This window comes from Elephas maximus, chromosome 18, assembly GCF_024166365.1.
Source record: "Elephas maximus indicus isolate mEleMax1 chromosome 18, mEleMax1 primary haplotype, whole genome shotgun sequence".
NCBI classification, from domain to species: domain Eukaryota; kingdom Metazoa; phylum Chordata; class Mammalia; order Proboscidea; family Elephantidae; genus Elephas; species Elephas maximus.
The window spans coordinates 24608301-24630423 of NC_064836.1; the positions used below are offsets into that span (position 1 = coordinate 24608301).

The 22123-nt window shown below is 43.7% G+C and overlaps 2 protein-coding genes and 1 long non-coding RNA gene across 4 annotated transcripts in view; 1 reads left to right on the plus strand and 2 right to left on the minus strand.

Annotated features, from left to right (window-relative positions):
- LOC126061817 (NUT family member 2G-like) overlaps positions 1–22123 on the plus strand; it is a 432103-nt gene that overhangs the window by 198943 nt on the left and 211037 nt on the right. The window contains exons 1-2 of one of the 2 annotated variants that reach the window (XM_049858628.1): positions 12321–12523; positions 13747–13886. In XM_049858628.1, the coding sequence (XP_049714585.1) occupies positions 12321–12523; positions 13747–13886 (343 nt within the window). Of the gene's footprint in view, positions 1–12320; positions 12524–13746; positions 13887–22123 lie in introns of those variants that run through there. The other variant, XM_049858629.1, reaches the window with a different exon arrangement.
- LOC126061823 (NUT family member 2D-like) overlaps positions 1–22123 on the minus strand; it is a 220819-nt gene that overhangs the window by 163695 nt on the left and 35001 nt on the right. The window lies entirely within an intron of this gene.
- On the minus strand, positions 16927–21715 carry LOC126061824 (uncharacterized). The gene is made up of 3 exons (XR_007513887.1): positions 20718–21715; positions 17847–18344; positions 16927–17667 (listed from the first exon to the last, which is right to left on the minus strand). It is a non-coding gene; the product is annotated as an uncharacterized LOC126061824 (long non-coding RNA).

Sequence of the window (22123 nt, forward strand, 5' to 3'; positions counted from 1 at the left end):
CCCAAATACAAAATGAGATGGACGATATTACAAAAGACCCAACTGAAATTAAAAGAATCATATCAGATTACTATGAAAAATTGTACTCTAACAAATTCGAAAACCAAGAAGAAATGGATGACCTCCTAGAAACACACTACCTACCTAAACTAACACAAACAGAGGTAGAACAACTAAATAGACCTATAACAAAAGAAGAGATTGAAAAGGTAATCAAAACACTCCCAACAACAACAACAAAAAAAAAAACCCCTGTCCCGGAAGGCTTCACTACAGAGTTATACCAAACTTTCAGAGAAGAGTTAACACCACTACTACTACAGGTATTTCAGAGCATAGAAAACGATGAAATACTACCAAACTCATTCTATGAAGCCACCATATCCCTGATGCCAAAACCAGGTAAAGACACCACAAAAAAAGAAAATTACAGACCTATATCCCTCATGAACTTAGATGCAAAAATCCTCGCCAATAGAATTCAACAACATATCAAAAAAATAATTCACCATGACCAAGTGGGATTCATACCAGGTATGCTGGGATGGTTTTCAACATTAGAAAAAATAATTAATGTAATCCATCACATAAATAGAACAAAAGACAAGAGTCACATGATTTTAACAACTGATGCAGAAAATGCATTTGACAAAGTTCAACACTCATTCGTGACAAAAACTCTCAGCAAAATAGGAACAGAAGGAAAATTCCTCAACATAATAAAGGGCATTTATACAAAGCCAACAGCCAACATCATCCTAAATGGAGAGAGCCTGAAAGCATTCCCTTTGAGATCGGGAACCAGACAAGGATGCCCTTTATCACCACTCTTATTTAACATTGTGCTGGAAGTCCAAGCCAGAGCAATTAGGCTAGATAAAGAAATAAAGGGCATCCAGATTGGCAAGGAAGAAGTCAAAGTATCTCTATTTGCAGATGACATGATCTTATACACAGAAAACCCCAAGGAATCCTCCAGAAAACTACTGAAAGTAATAGACGAGTTCAGCAGAGTATTGGGACACAAGATCAACATAAGAAAATCAGTTGAATTCCTCTGCAACAACAAAAGGAACATCGAAGAAGAAATCACCAAATCAATAGCATTTACAGTAGCCCCCAAAAAGATAAAATACTTAGGAATAAATCTTACCAGAGATGTAAAAGACTTATGCAAAGAAAACTACAGTACACTTCTGCAAGAAACCAAAAGAGACCTACATGAGTGGAAAAACATACCTTGCTCATGGATAGGAAGACTTAACATTTTGAAAATGTCTATTCTACCAAAAACGATCTATACATTTAATGCACTTTCGATCTAAATTCTAACGACGTTCTTTAATGAGATGAAGAAAGAAATCACCAACTTCATACAGAAGGGAAAGAGGCCCCGGAAGCATTACTGAAAAAGAAGAACAAAGTGAGAGGCCTTGCTCTACCTGATTTTAGAACCTATTATACCGCCACAGTAGTCAAAACGGCCTGGTACTGGTACAGCAAGAGATGCATAGACCAGTGAACAGAATTGAGAATCCAGACATCAATCCATCCACATATGAGCAGTTGATATTTGACAAAGGCCCCAAAACACTTCAATGGGGAAAAGACAGTCTTTTTAACAAATGGTGCTGGCATAAATCATACCTCACTCCAGACACAAAAACAAGCTCAAAATGGATCAAAGACCTAAATATAAAATCTAAAACAATAAAGATCATGGAAGAAAAAATAGGGACAACGTTAGGAGCCCTAATACATGGCATAAACAGTATACAAAACATTACTAACAATGCAGAAGAAAAACTAAATAACTGGGAGCTCCTAAAAATCAAACATCTATGCTCATCCAAAGACTTCACCAAAAGGGTAAAAAGATTACCTACAGACTGGGAAAAATATTTTAGCTATGATATTTCCAAGCAGCACCTGATCTCTAAAATCTACACAACACTGCAAAAATTCAACTGCAAAAAAACAAATAAACCACTTTAAAAAAGTGACAAAAAATATGAACAGACACTTCACTGAAAAACACATTCAGGTAGCTAACAGATACGAGGAAATGCTCACGATCATTAGCCATTGGAGAAATGCAAATGAAAACTACAATGAGATTCCATCTCACTCCAACAGGACTGGCATTAATCCAGAAAAGAAAACAATAAATGTTGGAAAGGCTGTGGAGAGCCTGGAAAAATTATGCACTACCGGTGGGAACGTCAAAGTGGTACAACCACTTTGGAAATTGATTTGGGACTTTTTTTTTTTTAATAGCTGGAAATAGAACTACCATACGATCCAGCAATCCAACTCCTTAGAATATACCCTAGAGAAATAAGAGCCTTTACACGAACAGATATATGCACGCCCATGTTCACTGCAGCACTGTTTGCAATAGCAAAAAGATGGAAGCAGCCACGGTGCCCATCAGCAGATGAATGGATAAATTATGGTATAGTCACACAATGGAATACTACACATCGAGAAAGAACAGTGATGAATCTGTGAAACATTTCATAACACAGAGGAATCTGGAAGGCATTCTGCTGAGTGAAATTAGTTGGTTGCAAAATGACAAATATTGTATAAGACTACTATTATAAGAACTCAAGAAATAGTTTAAACTGAGAAGAAAATATTCTTTGATGGTTATAAGACGGAGGAGGAAAGGAGAGTGGGATAGGGGTGTTCACTAATTCCGTAGTAGATAAGTACTACTTTAGGTAATGGGAAAGACAACACACAATACAGGAAAGGTCAGCACAACTGGACTAAACCAAAAGGAAAGAAGTTTCCGCAACAAACTGCTTGGAAGGTCAGCGAAGCAGGGGCGGGGGTTTGGAGACCATGGTTTAAGGGGACATCAAAGTCAGTTGGCATAATAAAATCTATTAAGAAAACATCCTGCATCCCACCTTGGAGAGAGGAATCTGGGGTCTTAAACGCTAGCAAGCAGCCATCTAAGACACATCAATTGGTCTCAACCCACCTGGATCAAAGGAGAATGAAGAACACCAAGGACACAAGGTAATTACAGGCCCAAGAGACAGAAAGGGCCACATAAACCAGAGACTACATCAGCCTGAGACCAGAAGGGCTAGATGGTGCCCGGCTACAACCAGTAACTGCCTCGACAGGGAACACAACAGAGAACCCCTGAAGGAGTAGGACAGCAGTGTGATGCAAATCCCAAATTCTCATAAAAAGACCAGATCTAATGATCTGGCTGACACTAGAAGGACCCTGGTGGTCATGGCCCCTACACCTTCTGTTGGCCCAGGACAGGAACCATTCCTGAAGCCAACTCTTCAGACAGGGATTGGATTGGACAATGGGTTGGAAAGGGATGCTGGGGAGGAGTGAGCTTCTTGGATCAGGTGGACAATTGAGACTTTGTTGGCATCTCCTGCCTGGAGGGGAGATGAGAGGGCAGAGGGGCTTAGAAGCTGGCAAAATGGACACAACAAGAGAGAGTGGAGGGAGGGAGCGGGCTGTCTCATTAGAGGGAGAGCAATTGGGAGTATGTAACAAGGTGTATATAAGTTTTTGTGTGAGAGACTCACTTGATTTGTAAACTTTCACTTAAAACACAATAAAAAGTAAAAAAAAAAAAAAAAAACAAGAACTGTTTCTTTTTCCTATTCACTTTTAAAGTTCTATCACAGAACTGCACGGCCAAACAATTTTAGACCTGGGAAACACCGTAAGATATGCTTTCTCCTGACACTAGTCTTAAGTTTTTTCTACTATATTTACTGTCATACAGTATTTTTCATGGTGCATTTATTTAATACATAGACATTTCACAATAAATGATGTACCAATGTTTTTTCTGAAACATATTTGTTACCTTTATCAGACAGTTGAGAGGCAGGTCCCAGAAAGCAGCCCCTGGCCCCGCCCAGGTCCCTGCTCCTCACAAGCTGAATGGCTTAAGCTGTTCCTTATTTTAAGGAAATCAGATAAAAATTTATGGAATTTTTATTCCAAAATAAATATTTATGGAATGAAAACAACTGCATTTACAATAGCATCTAAGAGAATAAAATATATAGGAACAAATGTACCCAGAGATGTGAAAGGCTTATACAGTGAAAATTATAAAATACAGCTGAAAGATACCAAAGAAGACCTAAAGAGATGGAAAGACATTCCATGCTTATGAATTGGAAGGCTTAATATAATCAAGATGTCAGTACTACACAAAGTGATCTACAGATACAACAAAACTCTAATCAAAATTCCTACAGCATTCTTTACAGAAATGGAAAAAAAAAATCCTCATTTTTCTATTGGAAGACAAGAGACCCTGGACGGCAAAAGCAATTTTGGAAAAAAAACGAAGTAGCAGGCCTCACATTTCCTGACTTCCAAACATATTAGAAAGCGACAGTAAATCAAAGCAGCTTGGTACTGGTTTAATGACAGACACACAGACCAAGGGAACAGAATTGAAAATCTGGCGATATAATCCAAACCTTTATGGTCAACTGATTTTCAGCAAGTGAGCCAAATCCATTTAAAGGTGAAAGAATAGTCTCTTCAACAAATAGTGGTGGCTAAACTGGATTTCCCCAAGCAGAAAAACAAAACAAGAACCATACCTAGTACCATATACAAAAACTAAATTGATACGGATCAAGGACCCCAATTTAAGTCTAAAACCATACAGTTCTTGGAAGAAAATATAGGAGCAAACCTTCTGGACCAAATTTATTTTCAATGATACATTATCAAACACAACAATGAATGCACAAGCATCAGAAAATATATAACTGGGACCTCATAAAAAGCTAAATATGCTCATCAAACGACTTAATAAAAATGGGGAAGAGACAGCCTACAGACTAGGAAAAATTCTTTGGGAATGATATAAGTGACTGGAGTCTAATATCTAAAATATATAGCAAACTTCTACAACTTAATAGCAAAAAGACAAATATTCGTATTAAAAACTGGCCAAAGAACATGGAAAGACATTTCACCAAAGGGAATATTCAAATGGCAGACAAATGAGAAGATGCTCAAAGTCATTAGCCATCAGGGAAACGCAAATCGAAACCACATTGGGATACCATTTCACTCCCAATAGGATGGCTAAGATAAAAAAAAAAAAAAAGGGGAAATAACAAGTGTTGGAGGTGATGTGGAGAAATCTGGACCCCTCATTCATTGCTGGTGAAAATGCAAAATGACACAGCCATTTTGTAAAACAGTCTGCTGGTTCCTCAAAAAACAGGAGGTGGAGCGGCTATATGACCCAGCAATTCCACTGCAGGTATATGCCCTAGGGATCTGGTAGAAGTGACAGAAACAGACATAAGGAAACCTTTTTCATCGCGGCACTATTCACAATAGCAAAATGACAGAACGTACACAGGAATAAAAAAGAAAAAACAGGAATACTACTCAGTAATCCATGAGTTCCTGAAACACCTTGGAATATGAAAGGACCTGGAAGACATTACCTCAAGCAAAGTCACTCAGTCACAAAAAACCAAATATTGTATGTTATCACTTGTTTGAAATGACATGAACAAATAAAAATATACAGGAAATAATGTTCATTAGTGCTTACCAGAGTCGGGGAGGGGGAAATGGAAATTCACTCTCTAGATAGTAAACACTTGTTATTTCTGGTGATGGAAAACGTAACACCAAGTGAGAGTGAAATATATACGGCTTGATGAACGCAAACCATGTCAGTGAAATGTACAGAAGGAAAAAACTTTTTGGTGACGGCATGTAATACATACTTTTAAAACACAAGCAGAAACAACCAAAAATATACATGCAGGTATATATATATATGCATGTAGGCATATATGTGTACACTTAAGTACATATAAGTATATGTAAGTGTATATATAGGTGCCCACCCCAGCCCGGCACTGGGTTTTTTTTTTTTAATATATAGGTGCACACATACGTGGATATACATCTATTACACTATGCACATATATTTATATATATATAATAAATCACATAGAGGAAATACTAATGAATATTTCTTAGAAATAACGAAAAACCTCACAGAATTCTTTTTCTGGATTTGAAGTTTTAGGACCAGAGCCTCGTGGAATATCTTGGTCCATTGGCATGATATAGTTCATAAAGTTATATTTTACCGCTTAGTTTGCTTAAATAGTGTCTGGGGTTGCAAAAGCTTGATATTGGCCTTCTGAGTTACAACTATTGGTCTCTACTCATCTGCAGCAAAACAGAATGTACGAAACAAAAGAGTCAAAGAAGAAACTTGTCTACAAGGCAAACAGTCTGTATAAACCACAGTCTCATCTGCCCTGAGACCAGAAAAACTAGCTGGTGCCCAGCTATCACTACCACCCATTGTGATTAGGGCCACAACAGATGGGTTGTGACAGAAAGGGAGAAAAACGTGTAACAGAATCTCAAAAGCATTAAAAAAAAAAAACAAGGTTACTGGACTGGTTCAGACTCAAGGACTCCCTGAAACTGCCATGAAATACACTTCAAATTTTGAACTGAAACTAACCCCTGAGGTTACCTTGTACCTAAATAACAAATAACAGACTGACTCCCAAAATAATGTACATCACCCATAAAGCACCGTGCTCCTTTAAAAATCACCTACATGAGACCAAATGGTCAACAATTTAAACAAAGATGAGAATGTCAGAGTCAGGGAAATGAGATCATAGGAAACAGAACAACCAGAACGTAAATAAGGAGAATGTTCAAGAATTGCGAAGAACTTAACCAAAGGGAACCTAAAACACAGTAAAATATTATTTTTTAAAAAGTAATAAGCTTAGAAACAGCGGTGGTGCTTGCACAACATGAACACAATGTCACTGAATTGTGCCTGCGAACAAGGTGGGAATCACACGTGTGTTGGTACATGTATACTGACCACAATAAAAAGAAAATTTAACATATTTATGGAATCAAATAAAGCTCCAGAATTTGTTATACTTTCTGATATATAAGACCTAAGCAAATACACTCCCTTTTAAGAACTGCACACTTAGTCCAAATCCAGAGATTGCTGCTTAAGAGGCAGTTCCTAAAATGAGAAATAAACTCAGTTGAAATGTGAACCCTCTCAAGCCTGCTCTTTATAAAGCCCCTGATTCCAAATTCAACCTCCCAGCTTTCCTACTGCACAAGGCACACAGCTGTGCTGCCCTTAGAAAGCAAGGAATCCCTCACCCAAGGGTCAGTTTTGCCTCAGGCAGCCCTGCTGTTCATTCAAACCTCCCAGGCCGCCTTGCAATAAGAAATGCTTGGTTTTCACATCACCTGCCTTCGCACTTCCTACTACATTGTATTTGCATTTTTACATGCACTACATCATACTCTCACTGCCCCCTGGCTCTACAAACCTTCTAGGAATGCGTGTAAGAGATCGCCTAAGGAAAAGGCCCTCTATATATGTAATTCAGTTTCCTTTTTTCTCCTGTGTTGTGATTAGGAATACCTGTCAGCCAGGGTTATTTCCTTACTGCCTGCACAGCGGGCACTGTGAGAACAAAATTTGGTTGCCAAGACAAAGGTGCCGGGGGAGGAGCCATCACTGAAGAAGCTATCTGGAACTGTTTGACTTTTGAAATAATTTTAATGTTTAATTATTGAATTACATTCGTTGTCAGAAATACAAACTTAAACAAGAATGTAAAATATAATAATCTGAGAAGCAACAGGAACCTACTTTTGCTCATGGAATTAGAGGCTGCTGGCATTCCTTTGATGCAGTGGGGCTTATCCGGAAAGAAGATCATGAGTAAGGCTGGTCATGCTGGAGCTCCCAGAGTTTTCAGTAGTGGACCGGAATTTAGGGACACCAGGACTGCTTCCTAAACAATGATGCATGCTGTTGTAGGTTAAAACATCACAAAGTTCAGTAAAAGCAAAAAGAAAGTTTTATTCGGCATACATTGAAATCAGCAAAAGTTGAGAAGCGGCCAAGCACGCTGCCAGAGCCATGTCTGCCCGAGTACAAGGAAATATTACAGAATAAAGCAAGAATGGGTAAATGGACAAGCACGCTGCCACAGCCATGCCTCAATCCAAAGACTATTACAAAGTCAGCTGTATATATTAACACTACAAAATGGGCAAAACCACTGAAAGCTTCACCTGTTCACAGATTGGCTAGAAACTGTGATCCTACATCGTGAATTGTCTCTCTCAACAATCATCACTACAGGTTTCAGTAACGAGGTAGGCGGGTCTTCATTGGTCCAACAAATTTCTATTCATTAAACGTTAACAGAAAAAGATAAGAGTGGAAAGTCTTTTCTGTTCCCACTTATGTGAAAGGTTCCCTGAAAGAGATTTTCCAAGACTATTTTTTTATCTTAGCTGTTGTCTTTATGTGCCTTCTCTGAGGAAGGAACTCAGGACCTTCAGATTATGCCTCAAGGCCCCGTTGTAAGTCCCTGGGAGCCCTTGTGAGCCCAGCAACAGCTGGGTCACATTTTCTATGCTCAAAGACAGGGAATAACGACTCCAATAGTATTTCCTACATCAATACACACAGAGTGCGCACACACACTCAAAACACGGTGGAAATTCTGAAACAATCCTCATTACAAACACTGAGTTTCATCGTCACCATATGTATACCCCAGCCTTCATTAGACAAAGTTTGCCAAATTTTGTTCATGAAGTACTGGTGCCCTTGTAATAATTCAAGAACCTACCACCTTGAGCTAAGGATTGGGCTGAGTTTAGGGGCACAAAACTAGATATGTTGGTAAGAAAATTAAAGTCTAGAGAAGAGCTTTTGTGCTGTGGGTATGAGAAAGAACCTACCCATGGCCCCAAGAGAGTTACACGATTTGTGTTGCCAATTGTAATTTGAAGGAAACATGCAGCTTTTTGCCTGTCAGGTCCCCTTCATGGTATGTCTCCTCGTCCCAACCTGCCCTCCGCCCCTCCCCCACTGTAGAATGTCTTGAGTCCTACGTTCTACTCCTGTTTAGATTCAAACTTCTCCCTCCTTTCCTTGGATCTCTGAGCATCTGTTGGAGCCAGGTCACGCTCTGAGTCCAGGACGGGACTGAGGGCTGAAGGCTGCCACACAGTTGTGGTCAGTGTCCAGGCCTGTGGAGAGGACTTCAGCAGGAGGTAAGATGGTGCGGAGGGGGTGTGTTATCAGGTCCCTGCCACCCCTTCAACCTTTGGAAATTCAAATTTGACGCTTCCCTTGGGGAGAAGCTCTCTGAACAGGAGTAAGGACTGGACCCCTGACACTGCCAAGGACATCCCACCTGGGGAGGATCAAGAGGCAGATTGGAAAAATGAGACAGGAGGATGGGGAAAAAAGGAAAGGGGTTTTCTAATGTGTGTCACGAAAAGAAACGCTAGGTAGGAAACGGGGAAACCACTCTTTTGAAGACTCACTCCTTCAAGAAAGTCTGGAGGATGTCTTTCACTTAGAAGGCCCCTTCCCTGCTATTGAGGCCTGCTGCGGGCATTTCAGACAGAGTGGATATCAACCCCGTTCCGTGTGTTGAAAACACCATATGAGGATGGCAGGGTGTCTGCCAGGGATTCCTGAAACAGGCTCTGAGAGTCAGCGACAGCTTGGCCCTCTTACTTCTTGGTACACAGAGGCCCAGGAGCCTGGTTGAACTGCTCCCAAGTTCTCTACTGGGAAACTTCTCAACTGGAGAAAATTCACTCCAGAGGCTTTTGCAATATTCACCATTTCCCCATTCCATACTGCCACTCATCACTTGAGATTCATGGCACTGATTCCCAGTGACCAGGCAGGGAATTCACATGACCCAACATCTGATTGCCTCTCATCCTTCTCCATTCGCCCTTTTCCTTTGTCTCAATAGCAACTCCAGTGCTGGAACCGAATATGACCACGAATCCTGGTGCCTCCATGTCTCCTTCCACTGCACTGCCCTTTCCCCAACCCAGTCTCGGACCCCCACACCGAACACCCTGGGAACCACACCCACTACCCTGCACGACTTCATCATGCCCTCCTGCAACCCCTCTGGGGCTCTCTGCTTTCCCTGGGACACTGCTGGTGCCAGGTGTTGGGGACTCTGGCCCCAGTGGGGCCCAGCCTGGCAAGGTCATTCTCCAACTCAGGATAGAAGGGAGATCAGAAAAGCTCCCTGGAACTCAGACCTTTGTCATGGCTCAGACCCCACTCAATTGGAGTACCCCGGGGGCTCCCGGTGGGGCAGTTGAGCATGCTCCACCTCCAACTGGGGAAGCATCTGCTGTGGAGCAGATGATTCCTGTCACTTCTGTTGTGGGTACTCTGGCTTACAGGGGAGGTTGGTCCTCAGCTCCTTCTCTTCAAGCTCCACCACCAGCTGCCCAGCTGGCCTCCTTTTTCCCCCAAGTGAAGGCTTGGTCAGATCAACATGGTTCTTCTGGGGAGGAGAGCCTGGCCACCACCCAATCCAGGCCTTCGCTGCATGACTCCTCCTGTAACCCTAAGAGTGTTTACCAGAACTACCGATGTTGGCAATGCTTCAAGTCCCTGGCCCGGAGGCACCATCCCCAAAGTCCTGATACAGAAGCTCTTTCCTGCTTTCTCATGTGAGTGCCCTAGTCAGGGGGGACCCCTGAGATTATCCTGCAGCTTTCAAATAAAGGGAAGCCATGGTGGCGTAGTGGTTAAGTGCTACAACTGCTAACCCAAGGGCTGGCAGTTCGAATCCACCAGGCGCTCCTTGGAAACTCTATGAGGCAGTTCTACCCTGCCCTACAGGGTCACTATGAGTCGGAATCGACTTGACGGCAACGGGTTTGCTTTGGTTTGATTCAAATAAAGAGAGCTGGGAGAGACACGATGGGAGTTAGGCTCTTTAGGAACATTTGAAAGAAAATCACGAGGGTGATGGGATATGTTATAAGACACATTCCCAATAATATTAACCAATCTTCCCCATGTACAACAATTTCACGTGCCTTATCCCAATTGATGCTGGCCACCCTGTACGTGAAGCCAATCTGTATGCTGGAATCATTACCCTAATAATTATTTATAGGAGACTAAACACTTTGATAAAGTACAGAGCCATGATGTGAATTTTGGTCTCAGACTACCAATACCACATTCCTCTGCTGGTCTTTACTTTCCAGCATAGGAGTTGACCATATGTAGGCCAGTGCCATTTCAAATCCAGGTGAGGAGGGAGACGGGCAGGGCCTACAACAATCATTTGAAATACACTCCCACCCTCATTCCTCTGGAGAATTCCAGTTAGAACAGGGAGGTGGTAGAGTATACATAGAGTGCTGACGGGCTTGGGCTCTGCCCTAGCTGGACTTGTAATACTGACCAGGTCATTATACATCTCCACCCTCCAGTATCTCATCAAATAAGGAAACAATTACAATTAATTCAGAGGACAGCTAAGAAGATGACATGAGCTAATATAAGGAGTGCTCAGAGAGTGCCTGACACTTGCGCTGCCTCATTACATGATGTCCATTCTTGTCACTGGCATGAAGGAAAGGCAACGTAGTCCAAGAAAAGTACCCACGAAAGCAAAAATGTCCTAGTTTCAGTGTGTATGATTGGAAATTAGCCATGAAGTCCACGGTCATGGGCTTCTGTGAATGGAAGGCAGACTGATTAGTCATGTGGGAAGATTTGTCTTTTCACAGCAGACCCTACATCTATCAACCCTGGGCTCCCCACAGTTATTTTGGGTCAACCAATAACAAACTCTTATCACAATCCAAAGGATGATTTTCCACACACAACTTGCCCCCAAATGGCTGAAAGATCGATGGCATCTACCCCCCGCCCCCAACCTCACGGGAATAAAGACAAAGTCCAACAAAGCCAACTTTCAAGCAGTCTTAGGGATTCCCTGCATTCCAAAACAGCTGTGTTCCGTTTGATCATAGTCTCAAATGCAGTTGGGCAGTATGACTTATGATTTTCCAAACTCCAGATAGCAGAAGTCTCTCTCAGTCACCACGGGCTGCCCTCACCTTTGTTTCTGGGCAGAACTCCTGCTCTTCACACCCTGAGGTTCTAGGGCTGTGTTCACCAAAGAGCAGAACCTCTACTCAAAAGTCATCTGGGAGCTGGCGAAAATGTTCATTCATGGGACCCTTGGACTTGATCTTAGAGTAGATTTTAAGGTGCTCTGCCAGGTCGTTCTGCCCACAGTCCTACGGACTCATAGCACATTCTTTTCTTTGGGCTGTTCCTCCTGGGAGTGTGTATCTTAGTGTAGTTGCCCTGCCACTGGTATCCTGGAGGCAAAAAAACACTTGAAATCTCAAACACTGGAAGAGGGATTTGACACAGAGAAATAGCAAGACAGATGTGATGATGGGCAGGGGATATGTGTAGGGGTGGGGTCAAGATGGGGATAGAATACGTACTTGTAGGAAGTTACAAACAAGCATGTGGTTTTAGCCCAGTCCTTCGATCCCTGGCCCGACTGAAGCCCACCATGACCCTGGAGGAGGGACTGTGGCGGTCTGTGCAGGAATGGGAGCACAAAAGCAACTTTGACCGGATGATCTTCTACGAGATGGCAGAAAAGTGAGTTCATGGCATCCCAGCTCTATGGGCACCGAGTGATGGGGTCTGAATGAGGAGGGTGGGTTGAGAGTGGCTGCTGCCTGCCTGTGTTGGTACAAGTCGGAGGGGATGTTGTGAGGAGGAGGAGGTGTGCGCTTGGACAGGGCTCCTAGTTCCCCGATGATCCCTCTGTACCCTCAGTGTCTACCATCACATTCACTGCTTGGAATTCTGTCCTACCTCCTTCAAGAAATGCACCCCTTCTACATATTATTTGTGGATGCCTCGATATTGAGAGCGTTAAGATGGAATGGGGATAAACACTGTGGCTACCAATGGGGATAAATTCCAAGCCGTAGACACTCTGCAGTGAGGGGATACGCTGTACCACACAGGTTCCTCCTTGCCTCAGTGTCCATATACCTGACAGGAAATTTGGGACCAACCTTCCACATGACAACTGGCACAAAACTGTTCTGTAGCCATCCAAGAATGGCCCAGGCTGGAAAGCTTTGTTCAGGGGACGGCAATATCTCAAGTCAACCTGTGGACGTGTCTATCACCCTTATTGCCTTTCCCTCCTTGGTTTTAAAAAAATCATCATAGGATCTGAAGCTTTCCTGAAACCTTAGATTCCACCTTCTTCCCAATATATCTCGGATCACTTGTCTCCTTGGTTAATAGCTCATGGGCTCAAAGCCTGACACCAGGACGGGGAATCTAGGATCTAGTCCATGGTGTTATCTGCAATCAACTTCATCCCATACCAGGCTCAAGCTGTCAGCTCTAATGTGTGTATGTTAGGAAAGGGCAGGAGAGTCTTGAAGCAGGATGTACCTAAGTGGGGTCCTGCCGTGTGTCACATAGTTCTGATTGAAATCAACCAGCCACTGTCGGAGTTGCGGTGTGCCATCAGGTGCTAAGGGTGTGGAAAGGAAGTGAGCACCATGGCTCTGTCAGGAGGAGCTTCCAAGAAGGCATGGCTCACTTCTTTCACACCCTTCCTAAGTTATGATGAGTTATGCTACAGGTGAAGGGATGATGTGAACACGTAAGGAGCCCCCAAACTGTGTGTGTGTGCCACAGAGAGAAACTCCCTCCTGGGAAATGGACTTACTCAGCACCTTGCCGGGTCACTGAAGGCACTCTCTGCTGCCCTACAATCGACTGTTGCCCGGTGCTGGGGCTCCTGGTGTGCCTTGCCTTCTTCTCAGCAGGGCCCGTGCCTCCTCCACCCTTGTCAGGTTCATGGAGTTTGAAGCAGAGGAGGAGTTACAGATTCAGAAGTTGCAGCAGAGGAATGTGTCCGTGTGCCTGCCTCCTCCAGTTTCAAGGCATCTTGATCCTCAGAAGCCTTCATCCACTGTGGCTGGCCAGCACCCAGGTATGGCTAACCAATTTCAACAGGAGCTAAGGTCCAGGGGATCAAAGGAGGAATGTAGAGCCTAGCCATGTTTGGAGAAGGCATTGTCTTCACATGGGGTACTTCCCTTTCAAGGGGGGGCAACGGCTATTTCTATCAGTAGAGCCTGACGGAAGCCTGGGCTCTCAGCTACACTTCGTTACACACTAGTAATGAGGCGGTCAAGTTTTATAACTACTGTCTCACACAGATTATCAAAGATCACACAGATTATCAAAGATGAGATCCAATATCTAATCAGCCTAAAACGTGGGTCTCAATGAAAGGACTTCTTGAAAAAGCAATAGTTCCAAGTTTCCTCACAGGATGATTCTCTTGGACATTCTACCTATTACATCTCCTCTCACGGTTCTTGTGGCTTCGGGTGTGCCCATCTCACCAGGAACCATTTTAGGCTCTCCAAAAAATCTGCCCTTCCAACGTATGTTTGAGTGGTGTCTTAGTTATCTAGTGTTGGTAGAACAGATATACCACAAGTGAATGGCTTGTGGTATTTCATTCTCTCACAGTCTAAGTGGCTAAATTCATTCTCTCACAGTCTAAGAGGCTAAAACTCCAAAATCTGGGTACGAAACTCCCAGGGAAGGCTTTTTCTCTTTTGGTTCCAGTGGAAGGCATTGTCATCAATCTTCCCCTGATCTAGGAGCTTCTTAGCACAGGAACCGGGAGTCCAAAGGACGGGCTCTACTCTGGGAATTTCTTTCTGGGCCACATAAAGTTTCTCTCCTCTCTACTGGCTTCTTTCTTTTATATTACAAAAGAGATTGAATCAAGATATAGCCTAATCCTGCAGATTGAGTCTTGCCTCATTTACACAACTGCATCTAAACCTGCCTCATTAACATTGTAGAGGCTAGGATTTACAACACATAGGAAAATCACATCCGATCAAAACAGGGTGGATAACCACACAATACTGGGAATCACGGCCTAGCCAAGTTGACACACATTTTGTGGGGACACAACTCAATCCGTAACAGGTCAAATGGCCTGGAATGTTCTGCCAAATTTACCTCCTTCTTTCTAACCTCTCCTTTAGTGTTCGTCCCAAGGAAGGGAGATCCCAAGGTGCAGCCCCTCAACCAGCAGCAACATAGACCCCAGTGCCCTTGGGAGGCCAAGCAACCCAATGAGATCCCTCCTAAAGCTGTGAAAGAGTATGTCGAAATCATGGAAGGTCTGCTTGGACCTGCCCATTCGGCCACTGTGGAGCCAGATGCAAAACATGAAGAAGAGGAATATGAGCAACAACAGGAAGACACTGGGATGTACCCAGACCCAGGACTCCTGAGCTACATTGACAAGCTGTGTTCACAGGAAGAATTTATTACCAAGGTGAGCTGGGACTCGAGGTTTGGTATCCGTGGGTTCTGTAAGTTTGGCATTGCATCCACCAAACATCTGGAGTTTGGCCCCGGACATTGTAATTAAGCTTCATTCCTTACCCTGTGATCTTTTTTACCCTGTGCCTTTTTTCTCGTGTGTGTGTATGTGTCTGTGCGTGTGCGTGTGTTTGCCTATGTGTAGGTTGAGGTGGTGATGTTTTAATACACCATCGGATGCACATTCAAGGAGAGGATGATTGTCTTTGAGAGCCTCTGAATCACTGGTTACTCCTTGTCAAGGATGTTCACATGCCTCCTCCTTCTGTTATCAGGCAGAAGCAGTTATTCACCCTCAATTCCTGGAAATGTTATTATCACCAGAATCACAGATAGATCTCATGTCCTTAACACAGAAGCTGGAGGAAGAAGAAGGGCTCACTCTCACCCAGGTAAACCAGAGGAGGAAGGGAAAATAATACCACGAAACCCACAAGATTTCACCTAACCTAACAGTGCCTCGGCTGCACAGCTTCTGGGGAAGGTCAGCTCCACGTGTGGAAGCAGGTGCAGAACCAGGAGGTAGGAGACAATGGAGTGGCTGAGAGGAGGAGCGGTAAGGAATTGTGGCTGGGAAAACCACACAGGAGGATGGACAAGTAGAGCTGCAGTACTGTTATTGAACCACACTCATTTCACTGACTTCCCTGATTCCTGTCCCAATATCATGCTCTCCACCACCAGCTCATCCATGTGTTCTCACAACCTGTACAGAATCAGTAATTACACATTTTCCTTCCTTTCAGCTGGTAGAGAAGCGACTACTGGAATTGAAAGGAGAAGTGGGTGTGGAGGCACCCCCAATTTATGGTATGCCACCCATGGAGTCACTCTGTACAGAGTATGACACCAGTCAAGACTCAGGGAGCACAGATAACCATGGTCTTCAGCTAGGGATCAGCAAGAAAACGGGCACAAGAAGGCTGAATGCAGATGACCTGCCGAAAGACTGTAGAAGAGACAGTAACCTGTCTAAGCCAAAAGAACTTGCTCACTTTATGTGGAGTCCAAAGTCAAAGAAACCTAAGTCTGAACAATTAACTTCTCCTCATCAGCGTTCCAGTAACACCTCCCCGAAATTGGGAACTAGAGAATCCTTAATGCTCTTAGAAACCTCTCCTATTAGTGAATCACCTGGGAAAGGAGAAGGGTCCAGGGAAGAAACAGAGAAGGAAGAGGAGGATCTCCCCAGCCTTGACTTTCTCTTGGCACCTCAACAAAGCTTACTGCCCTGGGGTCTTTCCAAGAGTCCTCTGCCTGCCTCCGGCATTCTGCACCATGGAGTTCGGGGCACCTGGCAAGCATCCCAGCCCCTAGCTCCTGAGACAGTGAGTCTTAGCCAACCTGGACATACAGCTACCAAGTCTAAGATCCCAGCTCAAGTTAGAGCCCCATCACTTCCTGCCAAAAGGCCCTACTCAGGGGCTGACCTTGGGGTCTCTGGGAGGCAACCCTTGGTCAGCAGTGAGGTCCAACCCTCAATGCCTCTGAAAAGAAAGTGTGACACCTCAACTTGCGAGAAAAGTAAGGTGGCATTTCAGCCAATAGCAAGCTCTCCTCTTCCATGTGTCAAACCCTCAAATTGGAGACCCCTCCACAGATTTGGACTATCAACCCCCTTCTCCTCATCACGCTAAAGACCCTCCCCTATCCCAGTGCTATTTCTTGGCTGTAGTACAGATACGAGGAGGACAGAGAGGGAGGCCAAACACTGGGCAGGGTGCACATGTACTTCCAGGGTGGGAAATGAAGAACGGTAGCTTTACTTTACTTTACAGAATAGTCCTCTGTTAATTGGGATTAAAGATAGTTTTGTTGGAAGGGATTCTCATTGCTTCTCTCTTCTTGTTCTCCTCTGCTGCTGGATGGATTGTGGTGCTGTGAAAAGTAAAAGATACAGGTGTCCCCTGTTTTCCTGATCCAGACATGACTGACCAATTCTTTCTTCCAGCCTTAACTGGTGTCCTCAGAATGCTCTTGGGGACAGTCTGGCTTTGGCCTCTCACAGCTCACTGATAAATCGCCAGTGATCAATTTCAACATCCATTTCTCAGAAGCCCTGGCTTGGCTTGGGGAGCTTTCTGTGGGTATCCTATCAATCTCCCTCTCTCTTAATAATCTACTAATGGAATTTGGATTTCAACCTTTCAGCCTTATTGGTCATTAACTATTGTTTCTACAGTTGAGATTGGAGACTGTGCTTTTGTTTAAGGTGCTGTTTTTCTGTTTCCTAGAAAGACGCCAGACAACAGATCTTCAATGATCCTCAGCACACCCAGGGCTTTTCGTGTGTAGTTGATTTGGCCTGACAGGATTAAGACGTGGCTTCTCGGGGACACAGCTGTTTCTCTGCATTCACTCTAGAAAAAGGCATCATTAATTCTCAGGAGCACTATTAAATAAGCCATAGTAGTCTGCTATTTCTGAATCCTGATGATAGGAGGAGATGGAATGTGCAGAAAACATATTTATGAGAAGTCCTTTTAATCGTGTGTATAAGAGCTATGAAAGTAGTCAGGGAGAATTGTAGTCCCTTTACCTTATTTCTGTGCAGGAAAGAATCTGATCCAGCAGGAGTGGGGTGGTCCATCCTCCTGTGGTGAAGGCAACTGACCTCCAGTGCCTTCGGGCTCTTCCAAGGAGCATCCTAGAAGCACTCTTTTCTCTCCTTCCCAAACAATGACTGAAATTCTAGGATTAAATCGATCTAGATGTAGTCTTGTATTCAAAACAGGTCCTTAAAAACAAGAGGAAACCTACCTTACATGACAACAATAAAGCCCTGGAGAAGCAGAGATGTGATGAGGTTTATAGCAGGCCTGGGATGCCTGGGGTGTGCAGGGCTAGATGTGAGCACAGTAGGATGGGCTGAGAAGGGCTGAGGCATCAGTCATCCTGCTGCTCGGGCACTTGCACAGACCCCATGTTCCGAGCAGTGGGTCTTCCTGTAACATGGCATTTGCTGCCTGTGAGCTGCTTCAGGTGCTGGGAAGTTTCCAGTTGGGATCTGGATGGAGACCTTGGCAAGTAAGAGAGACTGTTGGGGAAAACGATCAAGATGAAGAGATGAGAATCAGGGGACTGGACATCTCTGCTCTTTCCTCAAAATTGTCAAGTTCTTCCCCTCCCATCTCTGCATAACTCCTCAAATTCAGGTGTCCGTGGCCTGACATCTCCAGCCCTTTCCTCTCAGTAGCTCTGATTCCCAACTCGGAAACTTGTGGGAACTCACCAATATTCCCTCCCAGCCCAGTGCTTTCTTCTACAAGTTCTCAGGTTTGATTTTATTCCAAGTGTCTCTGAGTTTTCAGGAATGATGTGTCCCAGAAGGTTTCTGGCTATCATGGATTGAATTGTGTCCCCCCAAAAACGTGAGTATCAATTTGGCTGGGCCATGATGCCCAGTATTGTGTGGTTGTCCTCCATTTTGTGATTGTAATTTCATGTTAAAGAGGATTAGGGTGGGATTGTAAGGTCACATTACTTACACTTACTAAGGTCACATCCCTGATCCAATGTAAAGGGAATTTCCCTGGGGTGTGACCTGCACCACCTTTTATCTCACAGAGATAAAATGAAAGGGAAGCAAGCAGAGACCTAAAGACCTCATACCACCAAGCAAGCAGTGCTGGGAGCAGAGTGCATCCCTCAGACCCAGAGTCCTTGTGTGGAGAAGCTCCTAGTCCGGGGAAAATTGATGAGAAGGACTTCCCCTGGAGCTGATGCCCTGAATTTGGACTTTAACCTACTTTACTGTGAAGAAATAAACTTTTGTTTCTTAAAGCCATCCACTTGTGGTATTTCTGTTAAAGCAGCACTACATGACTAGGACACTGGCCAACACCATCCGGGCACATCATACAGTGTCCTCCGCAGCGTGAACCCCAATCCTGGTTTATCCCTGGTATTTAGGGGAGTGTACACAACAACTTTGAAAGACAAATGGTGAGTGAAGGACGGAGGCCTGGATCCTCCATTCACTAGTGTTTGACTTTAGAAAAGTCCCTTAACTCCTCCACATTTCAGGGTCTTCACTGGGAAAACAGCCACAACACTGTCCACCTCTGTTTGGGATATTAAAGCAGTCATGCTTGAAGGGAATTTGCTCCAGGACGTGCCATGCACTGGTCCCTTATTCGACAAAGGGAATCATCTCATCCACACGTTGCAAGCTCAAGTGTTACCTCTCTTGTTTACCTCACCTGCCTGTTATCTGCCATTGGTACCTGTGTTTGGTTGCTCATTTCCCAGAAATAGGAAAAGCCTGGTTATGATGGATTGAATTGTGTCCGCCACATACAGATATGCTCACACGGAGGGAGAGGCGCTCGCACGGAGCGGGAGGCGCTCACACGGAGGGAGAGAGGCGCCGCACGGAGGGAGACGCGCTCACACTGATAAAGATGCACTTACACAGATACAGGTACATATTTATACATACATTTATATATATTTGTGTATATATATTTATATATACACATTTATATACTCAGACACTCATTTATACACTCATATATATACATATTTGTATGCGTGTACATGTATGTATTTGTGTGTGTGTGCATATCTATATAGACATACACAATACACACACACACACACACACACATATATATATATAAAGCCCCTGGGTGACACAACTAACTGAAAGGTTGGCAGTTTAAATCCACCCAGAGTTGTGTTGGAAAAAAGGCCTGGCAATCCACCTCCAAAAGGTCACAGCTACTGAAAACCCTTTGGAGTGCAGTCCTACTCTGAAAAGTCATGGGGTCCTCATGAGTGGAAATCTACACAATGACAACTGGATTGATAATCTACAGATGGCATATACGTTGGGAGAATTAGTCTTGCAACATATACATGGCATACATAATAAACTCTACATTACTGTTACGTACCCAAACCCACTGCATTCGAGTCGATTCCAACTCATAGTGACCCTACAGGACAGAGTAGAACTGCCCCATGCGGTTTCCAAGACTGAAAATCTTCACTGAAGCAGACTGTCACATCTGTCTCCCACAGACAGCCTGGTAGGTTTGAGCCACTGACCTTTCAGTTAGCAGCCAAGCACTTTAATCTCTAAGCCACCAGGGCTCCCTCCTCTCATGTACAGTGATTACATAAGCAAATTTTGAAACAAACTGCCTGGGTTTGCATCCTAGCTCAATTTTATCATCTGAGTGATCTGGGCAGGTTACTTTACCTCTCTGTGCCTCAGTTTCCTCATCTCTAAAATGGATCTTACCCATAAGCACACCAGACACTTAGAAAAAGGTCTCACACACAGAATGTACACAATAAATGTTAGCTTTCATTACTATAAAAGCAATATAAACAAATGGCTTAATTGAAGAAATTTCCATTGAGAAATAGTTGAGTTCCAAAATTCATGCGCAAAGTCACTTACATCAACTCCTAAAGTTGTACGTTCAGATTCAGGCGATTACTGAGGTATGTTATGGTCTCCAATAGAGTTCTGGGGACTATGCAGGCAGCCTCTGCATGCCGTCCTCCTATACCATCCATTCCATCTCCCTCGGAGCCTAGGCGTCATTTTATCAATTAAAATACTTCCATGAATTACCTGTTTAGCGCTTAAAGATACACCAAAAGCAACCACTAGCACAAAAGTACAGTAAAATGTTCTTTTTTCAGAATAGCAAAACCTATTTCTAATACAATGGTGAGTTAAGGAGGACTGTGGGCCAAGGGGAGCCGTGGTGGCGCAGTGGTTAAGAGCTCAGCTGCTAACCAAAAGGTTGGCAGTTCAAATCCACTAACTACTCCTTGGAAACCCTATGGGGTAGTTCTACTCTGCCCTAAAGGGTCGCTGTGAGTTGGAATCAACTCGGCAGCAAGGAGTTTGGTTTGGTGGGTCAAGATGGAAGGGGTGGATGAAGGAGGAAAAAAAAAAAAAAAAGAAAAATGGACAAGAGGAGAAATGGGAGAATTTAGAGAACTGTGAAAATTTCATTCCTGGATATTCTTTCTTTCTCCTTGCTATAATTCTAAGGACTTTTCTCATATACAGCATATGTAAGTAAATAACTGCAATATTTAAAAACACTTAGATTTTTGTAAAATTCATTCCCTGAAAACTCTTGGTGGCCCCATTAATTTCTCTCTTAAAAACATCTCAGAATTAAAAAGAAGCATACATAAAAAAATAGATAAATAAAAGCACTGCTGGCATTTGAGGCTGATTTTTTTTTTCCCTGCTATCAACAAACTGCACACTTGGGAGTTGCTTTTCCAGCATCAATGTTCATAGTCCATCCACTTTCTCTTACCGCCACCCCCACCACCTTTAATTTAGAAAAGGCAGTAAGTGCTCCAAACATCAAGTTTTCTCTCCAAAAGGCCAGTTGGCACTTGAGAGCACTCTACATTCTCAATTGTCAGCACTTCCACTCACCCTTGCAGATAAGGAGCATGACTCCACTGACTTACTCACTGTAAAAAAAAAAATTCTGATTGTAAAAAGCTGTTTCTTAAAACCAGGCATATTTCTCTTACCTATCCACCCCACTCCGCACCCTTATTGCTCCCCCCGCCCCCCACACACACGTATCCTTAAATATTCCATATCAGGGGGGTGGCCCAAGCAGGGTGTCCAGCTCCGCTCTTCTTTTAAGCCACCTGCAGGCCTCCGGAGACACCTTACCTTTGACTGGCAATTCCGTGAGCCCTGTCTATTCAACCTGGCACCTATTCAAAAAGGCAGGTGAGTCTACAAGTCAGGTTTCTAAAACGAGGTTAATAGGAGTCAGGCGGTATGCCCGCTCACCCTCAAGTTTCTTAAACAAAGGTAAT